The 16,638-nt window shown below is 44.3% G+C and overlaps 1 protein-coding gene across 1 annotated transcript in view; it reads right to left on the minus strand.

Moving 5' to 3' along the window:
* Positions 1 to 16,638, minus strand: part of LOC126542094 (solute carrier family 12 member 2-like) — a 75,491-nt gene that overhangs the window by 29,244 nt on the left and 29,609 nt on the right. The window contains exons 2-5 of the mRNA XM_050189102.3: positions 3,331 to 3,411; positions 2,986 to 3,061; positions 1,099 to 1,194; positions 337 to 476 (exon numbers count right to left, since the gene is read on the minus strand). Coding sequence (XP_050045059.1) covers positions 337 to 476; positions 1,099 to 1,194; positions 2,986 to 3,061; positions 3,331 to 3,411 — 393 coding nt within the window. The remainder of the gene's footprint in view (positions 1 to 336; positions 477 to 1,098; positions 1,195 to 2,985; positions 3,062 to 3,330; positions 3,412 to 16,638) is intronic.

Below are 16,638 nucleotides of genomic sequence, written 5' to 3' on the forward strand. Positions count from 1 at the left end.
GAAATATCGTAGAAGGCATTTTAAACGTGGTGTGACGTCGAACAGCGAATCATTACGCTTAACGTTCCAGTACTACTATGCCCAGTTACGTGCAACAAGAATAAGATACATTTTTATAGCCATTGGGGGCAGTCATAATTGTGTAAATGAGAATGCTAAGCGATCCAGTGCAAAAAAAAACAAAAATATGCACGAACGCAAATATGTGAAAGCAAGAATGCAGCGATGGGTAACAATATTTTTTCACGTCGATAAATCACATCACCTTGCCTTTTACGAAATATCTTTATTAAAATAAACGGAGGCGCTAGCAACACTTATGATTCGAGTCCTCACCTTCAATACGGCTTGCACGGTTTCTGCAAAACCGACGACGTACATGGCAACGGCTACAGCATTTGCTAATGAGAAAATCAACCCGATGGCGCCGCCAAACTCCGGCCCAAGACTCCGTGATATCATGTAGTACGTCCCACCTGCATTGTGTATTGAAAGAAAATTTGGTGGATAGTGCGAAGAATGGCGGCGACTACAGTCTAGTGCTATATATTTCTGACCGCGCACTTTCTTAATGAACAAACATTTTTATCACAAAAACAAAGAGATGCTTTCTAGACAAACATCTTGTTTGCTAATTCAAACGGTGGAAAGTGAGTCAGAAAGATGAAAATAATGGTTCAAAAATATTAATTACTTTGGTTTTACCAGTACTACCTCAGCTGGTGTGCATACTGCCATTTAACAAGTTTTATTTGTACTTGAATTATTAACGAGCTGTGCAAAATGCACAAGAAAAAAGAGGAGGAGGGCAGAGCGCAGACTACCAACTTTATTTCGGTCTGCCCTCTGTCCCGCCCTCCTTTTTTTTTTTATCTTCTTGTGCACCTTGCGTAGCAAGCTTATAATTCAAGTATGAACCAACTAGTCCGCAAGAAAGCATTATTGCTTCAGTTGTACATACGTAGAAACTCGTTCGCACATGAACGTTTTTGCGTCATATGTTAGAAAGAAAACGCACCATTTGAACTTATATGCTGATGTGTTCCTTTTTTTTTTCTCAAAACCGATTCGTTTTATACTCGCCCTAGATCTACGTACCTCCTCTTACTTCTCCATTTGTGCAAATTGCCGACATGGAAAGCGTTGTCAGCATGGTGACTGCTGATGCTAGTAGGATGATGGCAATGGCGAGACCTGCAATGATTGAACAATTAAACTCTTGCGCTTCTGGAAACCTTTGCTGAGTAGCTGAAGCCACTAGACTGCAATTAAAGAAAAAGAAGTCCCGAGAACATTTTATTCGTGCTGCAGTACAACTTCCGATTACATCGTATACTTCCAATAACGACAGATTTTACCTTAAGACGACTACACCGCACTCCGCTTAGCGCGAACGCAATGTGCCGCACTTAAAGAATGAATGCTAAAGAATTTACACTAGAAAATTGAGAGAAAAGAATGCGTATCTTGCCAAATTCGATATCTCCTCGTGACTGCAACTTGCAGCTGATTTCGAAAGCTCCTGTCATAACCCGAAACAAGGTTTGCTATACACAGTTTCAATATAAAAATTTAATTTCCCAAAGTACTTTTACGACCTATAGATTCTCAAGTTACTGCCAACCGGAAACAACGTTTCTCTTAAAACCGTCGCGCTAAACACACCCCGAATGTTTTCTTTTCCTTAACGGTTGCGCAAAGTGAAATAAAATGCCCTTGCTTATGAGTCCGGATGAGGAAACAGCGACCAATTTCCTTGAATAACTCTGTAACCTTGGAGACATTGAAAACGACGGATAAAGAAAAAAATGCTGTCACTTACCCTAAAGACTGTCTTATTTGAAGAATTGAGTGGAGTAAACGCAGGCACAACCGCGAATGTTCTTGAAGCAGCACACATTTTAGCAACATTTCATCGCTGAACTTTCGATGCTTACACGCATACAAGCATACATTGGGTTAAAACTGTCAGCGCTGGATCCAATGGTGACTTCGACATAGAATTCACATGCGTATATAAGTTATTCCTGTCCAGTGTTGCCTTAAAATAAACTTTTGGTGGAAAAGCTGCCGGGTGAGAAGGTCGTAATTACATTGACACATCAAACAATCGCTACACCTTCTACAACGTCACTCCAGCTCGTGATGACAGTTAACGTCGAATACGGGGTGCCTGAAGTTCTAGCGTGCGATAGCTCACTTACTGTTACGGCGCGTAATTTGTCAAACTGCAGATATGACCCTTTGAACTAGTGAGCATTCTTTCATACTTCGTATCAGTGGGGATGTTTACCCTGAAAAACAAGTATTACCTCGGGATTAAAAAAAAAAAAAGAAAGTTACCAAGACGCAAACGGAAGCAACAACGCTACTAGTAACTTCTTGCGAAGATGCATTTAATGGTGTCTTGTACACTAACGCCATACTAGAACTAATAGTGCACTTGAATGCTCGATGCTCAAAAAGTGAAGGCTGTGTTTGGATTTCAGGCGCTCCTACTCATATATAATTGGAATGGCGGACAGTCCCAATTGCAGCAAATGTGTCGTCGAAGAAACGGCCAAACATTCTGTGGGACTGCCCTACACACGAATACGAGAGGAGTGCCCTTCGTACAGCTTTGGAGCACTTTGACGACCGTCCTTTCAGAGAGAAGATTTTGGACCCGTGGACTCACGCACCTGCAATGTGCAAGGCCCCAAAGGCGCTGGTGCGTTTCTTGAAATGCACCAGCCTGTACGACAACCTGTGACTTGTGTGCGCTTGTGGGCGTAACAGTGGAGACTGTGATCTACTTTCTTCCTTCTCTTTCAGTCCCCTTTCCCGCTTTCCCAGTGCAGGGTAGCCTACCGCGCTCAGCCTGGTTAACCTCTCTGCCTTTCTCTTATGACTCTCTCTCCTAAACATAAAAACATTGGCACACTCCTCACTTTCTGTCTTTTTTCTCCAGCTTTATACATTTCCATCTAAAATTACAACACTCACCAATTCCAGCTTGTCCTACGACCCAGGACAGCCGAAGAAACAGCATCACACCCCATATGTTGAGAAGGCATCGGACCTGGCCAGATGGTGAAATACACGGAACACGTCAAAATCTCGGAAATGCACGGGCAAGAACCGTTGGAAAGGAAGGATCGAGTTCATAAAAAGTGATTGTCTGGCAGTGTTGCAAATTGCATAAAAAGGAAATGCCAGAGAAACAAGAGCACAGAAGATGACAAACAATTCTAGAACGAGCTAGTATACGCCTCTCCTACCAACGACGCTTTTAACACTGTAAATTTCAAGGCATAAGCGTTACTATCACTCCAAAACGTGGAAACTCACCAGCACTCCTTGTATCCAGCCGAACTTGACCGCAGTCGATGAGTTGACCTCGCCCTGAATTTTCTCGCTGAAGGACTTCGACTGGCGGAAAGATAAAAAACAAGCTTTATGAGCAAATAGCTTTCACACAGCACACGATAATTAGCAGTAATAACAAGCATAATGAACTGTATCTTTAGCGCAGTTTTGTCACTGGTTTAATGTTGCCGTACATTCGACCTCCTGGTAACACAATTTGCAGACGCCGTCGAGGCGACGCATTACAGTACAGGTTGTGGATTAGACTAAATGCTGAGTCAAAAGCTTTTCGGTCACTTATCAGTGCAAATCATCATTTGCTGGCCACCCAGGAAGCACTTAATTTTGCAAAGAGAAACAACTTATTCGTAGACACGCACATTTATATGACGCTGCCTCTCACATGCACACACCTACATAACATGTGTGGCAGCACCGCTTTTTCTAACAATGCACGAATAATTTCGGCATTGTCCGCCAATATATACCGTGTGCTCAATAAGGCAATCCTCCAAAAGGTCTTCGTATTATAAGTTAATATATATTTCCGGTTACGCGAGTCCTGTAACTTGTGGTCTACTGCCTTTTCAACTTTTCTGTCCGCTTGGCACTCGCAGGACCGAGCCATTGTCTTCTCCGTATCGCAGAAAAGCTATGCGGCAAAGCCACAGAAAGTGCGCTCTTGTTTACTGACACGCAGAAGTGCTGCCGCCGATATGGCTTATGATAAGCTTCTGCTGCTACGCTCAGTGGACGATAATTTAGTAGTCTCAGTTCTAGAAGAGGGCAAAAAAATGTCGGGGGCAGAGGTTAACCTACTGGAGATCGTTCTTAGTATGCCACCTTAAGAAAGAAAAGGGAGGAAGGAAATGCAGGGAATTTAACCAGAATTTGTCCAGTTTGCTACCCTACACGTGGGGAGGGGGAGGACAAGTGAATGAAAGAGAGAGAAAGTCAGGCACTCAAGTCTGTCGCCTTCAGGTACTGTAGAAGAGCTCGAATAGCTTTCTGGGGTGATGAGCTGTGAGGCCAGCTAGGCTTCCAAGGGAGGAGGAGGGGAGGATGAAAAGGAAGAAAGGAAAGGTAAGGAAGTCAACCAGACGCACGTCCGGTTTGCTACCCTACGCAGGGGAAGGGGATCAAGAGAAGGAAAGAAGGGAGAGGGGGGGAACAAGGTACTATCGATGTGAATACGTATGGATGTCCATAACTTCACGCCTATAATCGCTCACTGAGGCCAGTTGCTTTCATGAAACGTAGTAGTGCCCGCGTCGCTTTGTAACCCTGCGACGCGTGGGGCCATGGTTCGAGAATCTTAGTCTGAAAATGGTCTGTTATCTAATCGGTTTAGCACCCTTTGAAGAGCGTTGCATTCGCTGTCATAAAGAGTACAAAAACACAAAACGTGCTCGATCGTCTCTTCACAGTTGCACGAGTCCAAGATCGGTGTGTCGTACATTCCAATAAGGAATGAGTGGGCTTTCGTACAGGCTCCCAAGATATTTGCTTCTGTGAATCGCCTATTGTCCAGTCTATTCAAGGCACACTAGAGAGTCTGTCGTCGTTTATCGAAGCGAGCACAGTGGCAGATAAGATGATCCATGGTCTCTTCAGACTTGCACTTAACGAACATGGGCAAGTGTGCCATTCCAAAAAAAAAAATTAAATTATGAAGTTTTACGTGCCAAAACCACTTTCTGATTATAAGGCACGCCGTAGTGGAGGACTCCAGAAATTTGGGCCACCTGGGGTTCTTTAACGTGCACCTAAATCTAAGTACACGGTTGTTTTCGCATTTCGCCCCCATCGGAATGCTGCCACCGTGGCCGGGATTCAAGCCCGCGACCTTGTGCTTAGCGGCCCAACACCATAGCCATAAGCAACCACGGCGGGTTGCGCCATTCCAAAACGTTAGTTGTAGGCAATCATTGTACAGCGGCAAGAAAGTATAAAAAAGTACAAAGTAGCAGTAGAAGGGAGCACAACGCCCAAATAAAATGTTAAGGAAAAAATAACACGCCGAAGCATTCTACACGCTCGCACCGTCCGCACTCGCTTCTGATAATGAGAAGTGCGTGGTAAGGTGGCCATTGTCATAGTTTGCGTTCCGACAGCGATCGGTTATCGAAAAGATTGAGGGCGTGGACCAAAACGGCGACCCAGAATCAGATCGACAATTACCTCGTGACCTCGGTGACCGCCAGCACAACTGTAAAGTTTTCGTAAGCTAGCGTCCTCAGTCCATGCACTCGTAACCCGAGCGCCAATTCCTGGTAAACCCATAGTACGTGACAACGGCAAGGCCTAAGTGTGTGTCCCACTTGAATGATTATACCACCGGATCAGACGCCAGCGGAGTGCAGATGTGCAAGCGGTGTGCCGATACGAAAGTGTCAATACTGGAAGCGGTCAAACCGTGCTGCGCCCGACTGTCACGTTCGCAGTTGTGTCCATTGTTTTTCCCGTGGCTTACGATAAGCTATGTTCACCAGAAACAGGTGCACACGTGGAAAAGAAAAAAAAATAGTGGAAACCCGGCTCGGCTGGGCGTCTGTCGTTTTTCGAGTGAAGTGGGCTCTCTCCCGGCGTGTCCATTATGAAGTCTGTCATGGCAGTACAAAGGTCCATTTTGCGCACTGTACAATGAAGAACGCGCCAATGGCCATGTTTGAGGACAATAAATATCCTTCACCTTTCGTTTCCCTTTCGTTTATCTTTTATCAAACGAGGGAAATGGTTGAGCGAAAGCAAAATCAGGAGCTAATAACTGCAACGCTAGAGCAAATTTTACCGAATTCTTACGAACTAACGAGAAAAGCAGCCATCGCAGGGTTTTAAAGGATTATGAACAACTGTGGCTTGTTTCTGCCGAATCTACAGACAGACATTTTGAAAAAGCTAAATAGCTAAATCGTTTCAAGCAGCTCCTTCGGTTTCGCTTTTAGCGAGATAGCCCGATAACAACATTTTACGACAGAAGAGCAAAAAGAATCGACAGTACTTCTCATGTTGCCCCCGTACCACCATTTTCTCTTGCGCGTTGCCACGTTATTTTACGATCGTCAGCGTGAAACTACATTTTACAGCCGAAATGGAGTGAATCGTGGTTGCTCTGTACGGATGCGCTACAATCGAATGTGTGTCCGAGAAAATGGCGGCACTTGTCACGACCCGTGGCAACAGTGTTGTCATCGCAATGCTGTGTGTGTGTGTGTGTGTGTGTGTATATATATATATATATATATATATATATATATATATATATATATATATATATAGAGAGAGAGAGAGAGAGAGAGAGAGAAATTATGTTTAGCAGGTAGCTATACCACTGAAACGCTCTAAGACCGAATCGAATATTTCAATTAGGTCTTCCCGGCAAGACATCACGCGCATTCTGCTCAATCACTTCTGCTGAAATCCCAGATTGCAAACCGCGTTCCAGAGTATGGCACCGCGGAGAGCTTCCTGGATGCAAAGTGACCAATTTCACGTATGTAAGGTACAAAAGAGCGCGTCGAATAACAGAAGTTGCGCTGTCGTTGTAAATCTCTGAAAATGGATGGAATATACATAATTAGTATGGGAGCCTCTGCTGTTACAAACGTTGCTGAGATCTTTATAATACGAGCTACAAAGTAATCACTGACAATCTTATAAGTGTCACGATACCACAAGAGTAAATGCATGCCTCGGAAAATGATACAAGTAGACTGAATTCGTAGAAACAAGATTCAGAAATGCGTTGCAAGTTAACCAACTTTATCGACATTTAAAATGCGATGATTACAACGTATGTAGCAAGGTTTCAACTTTAAGGCGATCTTTATACGAGTCAAGTGCGTTTTGTGGAATTTTGACGAGGACATGCTTCTAAATACCGCGCCTCGTATTCTGTGGTCGAGATGGTATTAAAATCGCAAACAAGCACTCTGGTTAGGTGGAAAAATTGGCTCTAAATTGCGGATTTGATCTGAACTATCGTAATTCAATTTTGCGATGCCCAACTGTGCCACTGTATAGTTATAAAATATCATTTTTATACATATTTATACATACATAATAATTATATATATATATATATATATATATATATGTAAGTACTATACTAAGCTGTAAGACACGCCCCACATCGCAAAAAAAAAATGAAAAATTAGCCACTCCATAATGTCTGCCTATACTAGGTTATATTGTATTTGCAAAATGCTCCAGTTGCATCAAAGTCGTATAGTTGCGACAATTTCTTTCATTTTGATACTTGGCTTTGACAACGTCAAGAATGAAGTTTGACCGCCCGGTACGCGTATCAAGCGGAGCTCCTTTATTTCCGTAATCGTGCCACACCATGGCTTAGCACGAAGCCTTATATATGCTAGCCAAACTGCACCAAAGACATTTCCTCGCTCATTCATTTATTCATATATTTACAGACACAGAATAGCGCTAAGAAGATACGAATCAAGCATGAACAAGTAAACGAATAAATGTTCAAGCTCGCGATCTTTTACTACTCCGCAAATTACTGGACCACCACCACCACCACCAGAGGCTGCTACTATCCCATGTAACAAACGCAGCGTGATGACGTCAGCTCTGGACAAAGTCCATGCGCTTTGCGGTGGCAACGTAGTTTGGATATGGTGATGAGCAGTTAGTTCTCAGCACATCAATTATGTGAACCCAGAGCGTGTTTCAAATCTGGTTTCAGCCGGAATCTCTGTCACATCACGATAACTTCTAACTTACGAAATAAAAAAAAAGAAACAGCTATTCCCTTGGTAGCTAATAGAATGAATCGTAGAACCCAAGCCCTGTCTGTGACTATTCCGACGCACTGCCTATATTTAACCTTGCAAAAATCAAGTCCCTAATGCACGTTTGACCAGCCACTGCGGCTCTGTGGTTGCGGTGTTCAGTTGCGAACATGGTCGCGGTGCCGAATCCTGTTCGCGGCAGCCGCAATCCGATATATGTAGAGTGCAAAAACCGTCGTATATTTAGACTTGGGTGAACGTTAAAGGATTTCGGGTCATAAAAATTAATCTGTAGCTCTTCACCTTGGCGTCTCCATTAGCAACACTATTACTTGGGGACATTACCAGCCGTGCAACAAAAACAAATCTTACGCTATCGAATTGTCACCCGAGTTTGCATGTAACAGAAAAAATAAAACAAAATATTGGTCACGCGATATAGTGCGCAGTCGAGACTGGACATCGTCTTTGACCTCCAATTGTCGACCCAAGATAGACGCTTTCTCAGACGAATACGCGTCCTTCGAGTGTAGCTCCTAAGCGACATGTATCTTGCGTGCGTGGTAGGCACGAGAGTGTGCAACGGTAGCTTGAACACTTATTGTTACGTCACCGGTTTTCGGACGGAAGGCGTAGCTTTCGCTGGAGTGTTTGCGCGTGCGTCAATCGATAAGGCACTCGTATTGTCAAATAGGTCCTTGTCAGCGCATTTTGCGCAATCTGTCGATGCACGATTAGGAAGGTAATACGTGATAACGACCTAAAGAGCCGTGCTGCCTGCGCGTCAAGGAACGCGCTGCCGAAGGAATTGCCTTGGAAAGAGTACAGGTATTAACAGACAGGACATCAACAGTGGGTACAGGTCCAATAAAGGAAATAGAAGGGAAAAAAAAAAGTTAGCCAGACGTAACGCAGGCGTTATGACTGCCCTCAACGTTATCCCCGAAATCCGCTGTCACGTTGTCGCAATATTTTGCCTGTTGAGCTTCTTCAGACAAAGCACCTTGTACTACTAAGCATCCCTACGAAAGAAGCTAACCACCTCGTGGTTAGCTTCGTCTTCGGTTAGATGCGTCTACGCTTTTGTGCACCTAGAAAATTAAATATGCTTACGCCTCAGTTTCTGCCTAAGAAGCCTTATACCTACTTTTTTTTTATTTCTGTAACGAAATGACTTCATTTCATTTGCTAGAGAAGCAATTCGCGTGGTGATGAAGATCACAATTTTTTTTTTTAACAGAGAATTGATTTTTTTTTTTTTTTTTTTACCGTACACAGGTTGCACATTAAGGAACACCAGGTGGTCAAAAAGGCAGCCTAAAGGAGGCCGTGACAAGTGATATCCAATAAAATATCGCTGCGAAGAAATCGAAGACGTTTGTTGAACCGAATAAATCAGCCAGCACATCAATCAATCAATTTTAGTTTGTTCTAAATAATCAATGATTTGATTGCGTATCTCCTCGAGCCTTCTATCACGATTCCTTCATAATGGCAGCTCATTCAATTAAGATAAAGCCGCAACCGCTTGGACTGTACTGAATGTGCTTGTAGTTATTACGTTATTAATATGCCAAGTTGAGCTAATTAGTTTGTTAGCGCAAAGAATACTAACAGCGCGCCTCGTCAGAGAGAAAGAACCCCAATGACGCAGCGCTATTTCCGGAAAGGGAAAGTTTTGGAAATGTTTCCGCAAGCGGGATATAAGGACATGCAGAAATACGAAAGTAAGGAGGATTATAATGTAGAATTAATTTCCTATAGCAACCAAGACAAGGTAGGAAAGCTGAAGCATGCATCTCTACGTGTGGTGATGCTGAAAGCGACATCTCGCGCGCACGCAGCTGGTGGCATTTTGTGATATAACCAAATTCCAAACCAGTACCTTATGGCCTTAAAAAACAAAATCAACCGACCAGCTCACGACACGCACACAGGAAAGTGCAATTGAAGTTACTATATATTTGCTCGCTTCAGGATTCATCTAGAAAAATACTGCAGCAAACGTCCCGAATGAAAAAAAAAAATGCAAGCGCCTAGAGGCGTGGACTCGCGTATACTGTGAGACATCCGACCGGAGTCGGGCAGAGCCAGTGACACAGCAAACAACTAAAGTAGGACAAACGTGACGACGACAGTGGAGATTTAAGAAAACAAGAAAAGATACCGCGGGCCCATGACAAAGACGAACCGATAAGATGGGGTCGTCGAATGCGCCGATGTACGGCGCATCCACTTGACTCCCCTCCGCAGATGCAAGGCCAGAAGAATTTCAAGTGAGACCCGGCGCCACTACTAGGCTGTATCAAGGTCTTAGACCTTAACCCGCGGATCTGTTTAGCCCCCTACGGCGCCCTTTATTGCTCGACGTTTAATACCAGTTCCTTTGTGCGACCCAGCCAGAGGCGGCAACCGCAGCTCGCAGCACACTCGGTGAAACACCTCGGCAGGTCACCCTCGATCACCTAAAGCACGGTGTACGCGAGCAATTCTTTCGCATTCTATGTCCGCGGGAATGCGCGTTCACCGCAGCCATGAATTGAAACCCCGAAACAGCAGTCACTTGCACGTCAGTTTCGTGCAGGCAAAAAGACCACATGAATTTACTGACACTGTACTCGTTCGCCGTTTGCTGCCTTGATAAGCAACCTTTGTGACGTCGTTCAGGGGAAGCTTTATAGCTTGGGGCCTCCCATCTAAATACACGGGAAAGGAGAAATTGTTTTTCTCGGTAACTGCTGCGCCAAATTTGATGAGGTTTGTGGCATTTAAAAGAAAAAGTTATAGTGAGTGTTGTTTGAAAATTGTTGGTTTAGGTTCGTCAATTTCTCAATAAAAATGGCAGGAATCGACAATCTTCAGAACGGAACTATCAAGTTTACAACTCTATCTTAACAATGAAAAACGGCATCGCTATTCTTTCAATGGCATCTCGCAGTACATCTAAAGCGGCCAAAGGAAGGAAGGAAAAAGTAGAGAAGGAAAGGCAGGGAGGTTAACCAGTTTCCAAAATTTACATATCGCACATGGCTCTCACATAGACCACTAACTTGCGAGGACAGCCTTTGCAATACCGTTGTAGACAGTGTAGCGAATTCACTTGAGATATAACTTGGCATATCAATTTTTTTTGCTTTGATTGCTCTAATAGATCATGTTTACAGAACTGCGATATCTGTCCTAGGTGCAGAGCTACGAATTTGTAAACTTCGTAGCTTCTGTTTTTCAAACTTACCAATTTTCTGAAAACTTGTTCTAGAATATTCAGGCCTAAATCAGAATTCCGCTTTCAGACAGTAAATATAATTTAATTTTATCTCTTAAATGCAAAAACGTCATTAAAATCGGCCTAGTGGTTATCTCAGAAAAGCGTTTATGCATTTTGCATGTATCTGAATAGATGGCATCGGAGTTGGGCCCAAGCTAAAGCTTCCCCTCAATTATTAATCTCGTCTCTGGGAAAAGTTCAGGTCCGCAGAACTTGTGTACTTGCGCTGAAACGGACGGAAGATTCACCCCGTCCTCCTGACGTTGCACTCTCAATCCCGCCAGTGACGATACCAGGTACCACGACCAGACTGAAGCAGAAACCAATTATATAGCTAATGTATATAGTTTCCACGTATCTTCATTGCCGCGTCTGTGCTTACAGCTCAAGTCTATTTCGACACTGTAAACAGTAAACAAGGGCTGAATTGCAGTGATTTCACCTTAAAGCGGCAGCTACGGAGAGCACATTTCAGCCGTGACCGCAGCGCAGAGTATGCTATAAGTGCGACGGGGCTGCGACAAAAATGCCACCGTAATATTAAGCACAAAAGTCACGGCGCAGCTGCACCCGCACTGACGTATATATGCCATCGGAATCGAAGCACGGGTGGTAATGTACTGATGACCACGTAGATCTAGAAAAACTCCGGCCAAACGCGAGTTGAGGGCCCTTACCGAGGGTTTGACCAACAAATAAAGTTAGTACGTTCAGAATTACCTGGCACAGGCGGCGTGCCAATATAAATGATCGAATTGTACGTTCGGAGGTGCTCTTTACAGAAAAGTCGGTATAGTACGGCGGCATTACACGCTGATGCGCATGACTGAAAACGTCTATTACGCGTACGTGTAATCAACCTTACTTTGATACGATACTAGAGGTTCATCACAAGCAGTGTGCTATGTGGAAACTGTTCAGCACTTGTGAATTATGTATTAAACATGTTTCTTTCTGTAGTGTACTGGAGTTAAGAAAATTAAGATCGGAGAATGCCTGCAGCAAGTTCTGACGGGATTTGCGTGTACTCTGCGGCTCATCCGCTCGAGGGCCTTACTAGAAGCACGCGTAGTCGTTGTTGATTGAGCGGTTCTAAGGCAGACGACCACCCTTCGTGACGTAAGACTTCTTTTTCAGCCACTACCGGGATACCCACACGACGTCCGCAATCTGGGCCGACTCTTCAGTCAGATCGAAGCGGCGTAGCGTAAACAACCGTAGCTGGTACCACGCTAATCCACGTCGTGGCGCTGAGAACGCCTGGTGGATGTGAATCCGGACACCTGGAGCGTGAGTGCAAGCGAGGGTGCGGTGATCGAACTGGCTGCTTAGCGATCGAAATGAGTATTGGTCCCGGTGTCGCGTACTACGCATCGGATTACCGCTCTCTTGACATCTCTCCTTTCTGAACAACAGGATACACCCGGGCGAGGAAGATGTAACAACTCCAGGGATAAGTTGCTATGATCGCCTGGCTCTTGTGTACCGAAGACGAAATGTTGTTTATGTTTTTCGTACTCAGCCTTCACAGTTGATGGAAGGGTCGATTGATTTCCGGCGTTTATTTATCAACGGGTCCAGTGTGGGACAGTGAAAACAAAACGCAGTGGTTCGACCTGCGTACCCCTTCCATTCTCTTCGCAGCATAGTAGGCACGCGTTTCTTGTAGTTTGCTGCGCTCGCTATAACAGAGCTACACCGTAGTGCAGACGTGCTTACTGGAAGGCGCATACGAGAAACAGCATGCATTGGAGGAAACGCCTTCTGGTGGGTGGAAGGGACCGGCGAGTAAACACGAACACAATTAAGGAGAACTAGACAGGACAACTTGTCTTCTCCAGTTGATATCTGTGTTCATGTTTATTTGTTCGCTGGTCCCTTCCACCCGCGAAATAAGTACCAACTCGCCCAGCCAACAACGTCACTGAACAGCATCTGGCACTGCGCTTAAAAAAAAAAGAGCCCGCAAGTCGCTCATTGCGATCACGCGGTGGGCTCATTCGCTCTTTCCGTTGCCTTGCTGCCACTCCTTTTGCTTATATAATCCCCTCGCGTCTTTTTCTCATTCTCCTAATCTTACCCCTAATCAGTAGCAGTGATTTGATGCATACTTACATGTTCGCTGCTACATACAGTGCTTTGGCACATTGGCAGCTTTCGACCTGTTCCTCTGCTCTGCGATTATGCAGTGACAAGGGCTCCGCAGGTGCGACACTTAATTAGTGTTCAAGTGAGCATAGCTTCATTTATGCCGCATTGTAGCACAAAGAAAGCAGGTCAACATACGCTTCAATATGCTAATATTTTGGTATTTATTAAATATTTTCTCTCATGAAAGCTATATTAGAAAAGTGGTTGGTTGATAGGTAGGTCAGTATATGTAAGAAGATAAGGTAAGTAAGGTATGGGCAGATAAGAAGATGAGGTATGGTAAAATGAGATAAAGTAGGGTTAAAGAGTGTGGAAAGGTTCGAACTGGAGATGTTGGAAGCAGAAATGTCCGGCTACTCCGTTTCGCTTACATGCTAAAAGACGAATAGTAAATACAAGAAACACCTCATTTCTATTTAATGTTAGTGTTGACGACCTTGTAAACACAAATATCGGACAAATTTAGAAGCGCTATGAACAAGATAAGGCATTCTTAGACGCAGGGCACAATGCCCGTATAGAGCGTGCTATTTCGTGCGGAAATCCTCGGAAGAAAAATACTAAACACTCTGCTATAAAATCACGAGCTATACTGAATTTATTCGCTGGCATTTTAAAGTGAACATTCATGTAAATAGAAACGGCCCAATGTTTAAATGGAAATAGAAAATGCTCTGGCCGCAAGAGTTTCGGCAAGGCTTTGACGCACCAGCAGACCTGACGCACGGATGCAGTGAAAAAATAAGAAACAAATAAGAAAAAGTCAAAGACGCTGTTGATCGATAATTCTGGAAATCTGTAATAAAAGAAAGCAGCAGTGCCAGCTCATTACTTTTCTTCTTTTCCAGCCAGTTTCTGTGCCCCCATGTGAAACAACAGCCTTGTGAAACTCCCCCAAGAGAACTGTGTATCGATAGCTGGAGAAGTGTTGAATTCTTGTAACAAGAAGTGAAAGGTGCAACTATGCCCTTTGCTTAAGAGAAACTGGTTCGCAGAAAACACGGAACATATATGCCAAGATATGCTGCGCGCCATCAAAATCAGCTAACTACAAAAAGTAGTAGATGGAATTGTGGCACTAGAGTCTACTAGAATGAACTAGGATGATTATATATATATATATATATATATATATATATATATATATATATATAGAGAGAGAGAGAGAGAGAGAGAGAGAGAGAAATTCATAAGGGAGCTAGCATGAGAATGATAGGAAACACATGGATTCGCCTAAACTACGTCTTTCCCGCTTCAAACGGGTTTAAGGCATTGCAATTTGATCATTTTCGAAGAGAGAGAGAGACAGAGAGGGAAATGTAGGAAGGACAATAAAGGACGTGCCCGGTTGGCTACCCTACACTGGGGAAGGGGGAAAGAGAAAAGAGTAGATGAAGAAGTAAAATAATAACGAGTCAGTCAAGAAACGTTCGTTACAAGTGCGAAAATTTGGAATACTTATATGCATGTATATACACAGGGATTTATTGCCTTGCTATGCTTGAAAGCTACGAGTACTTATAAATTTGGAAAACTAAAGCGTAGTAAATCAGGCCACAAGAACGTTTGAAGCCACCAGCACGAATGTTAGACAAATGCATGTATTTCCCATAATTCCCCACGGTAACCGAAAGATCACCCCGCCAGAGTTCCACTTATATATATATTTTTTTTGTAAAACACTGCGCTCGAAGTAAACTAAAATCGAATTCTGGCGTTTTATGCACCAAAACAGTGCTTTGATTATGAGACACGTCGTAGTGGGCGTCTCCGGTTTAGTCTTACCTACCTGGGGTTCTCTAAACGTGCACCTAAACTTAACTACACGAGCGTTTCTGCGTTTCGCCCCCATCTAAACGCGGCCGCGTCGACGGGGATCGAACCCGTGACCTGGAACTCAACAGCGGAATGCCACATATCCACTGCGCTGCCGCAGCGAGCACTTGCTTAAAATAATCTTGAAGGTCACTCATTGACGTCTAGTTTAAGGCACAAGGACCCGATATGGCCAAATAGCACCAGTCTTGAACATCATGCCAACGTTAAAGAGTCATTCAAAAAGCATGGAATCTCGCTGCTCAAACAAGAAAAAAAAAGTGAAGGAAGAGACTCGATAACAAACTTTTACAACCGCATATGGAACGGCGCCCGACCCCGAATGGGTTTAGGGGCACCGCGCGTACTCGCTCACGGAAGGACACGGCCGTCAGGCCGTTCCGGCAGTAAAGCAATCCACGAAGCATAAGACGCGCCGAACGCTTCTCGCCTCCTAAATTGCCGTTTTGCGTAACATTACACGGCCTGTTCCTGAACGTCTACATCTTGCAGCCGCGCGCGCAAAGAAGTTTTTCTTCGTGCCATTCTTTCGCATTTTCTTCTTCTTTACTGGTCGCAATTCGAGACAACCGCATCGCAGCGCCGAGCAGGGGAAATGTGCTCGGCATCGCAGAGGGGAATAAGATGCGTTTGCGGTCTGCCTGACGCGTAACCGTTAACGCAAAGCAGAAAGGCGGGGAGAACAGCTGGGGCGGTTGAAGGGGTCGTCAGCTGCTATGTGTCATAAGGTCTCTAGGATTTCAACAGCATCGTTATAGGGTTTCAATTAAAAAGAGGCAGAACGAAAGCTTCTCATGCAGCAAAGAATCACTGTTTACCGCTGTAGCTGTTGTGGGCTATACAAATGACCCAGTATAGGCCCGACAACAGGCACGCTCACGGGCGTCGTGACGTCGCAACTCGTGACAAACACTGCGCATGACCTATAATGATGATTATTATTTCTATTGGAATCCTCTTCGCAAAAAGGTGGCTACAGAAAGTCGCCTAGCCTGCTTGCGCTCATCAGGATGCACTACTTGTATTGCAGTCTAGCATTTCGTCGAGCTTCAGTCAACCAGCGTCGCTCGTGGCCATGGTTGCCGATATGAATCATTGATTTGTATTTGTTCGGACGTGCAATGCGAGAAATGCTCTTGGGATGAGCATTGGGTGCGCCAGAACCACCAAACGGTCAAATTTATTTAGGAGCCTACCACTGCATGGCATCTCTCATAGCCCGGCCCCGAGTTGATTGTGAATAAAGCCCATAAATGAACATTTTCAATATTTTTACAGCGA

Source organism: Dermacentor andersoni, chromosome 2 (assembly GCF_023375885.2).
Source record: "Dermacentor andersoni chromosome 2, qqDerAnde1_hic_scaffold, whole genome shotgun sequence".
NCBI classification, from domain to species: domain Eukaryota; kingdom Metazoa; phylum Arthropoda; class Arachnida; order Ixodida; family Ixodidae; genus Dermacentor; species Dermacentor andersoni.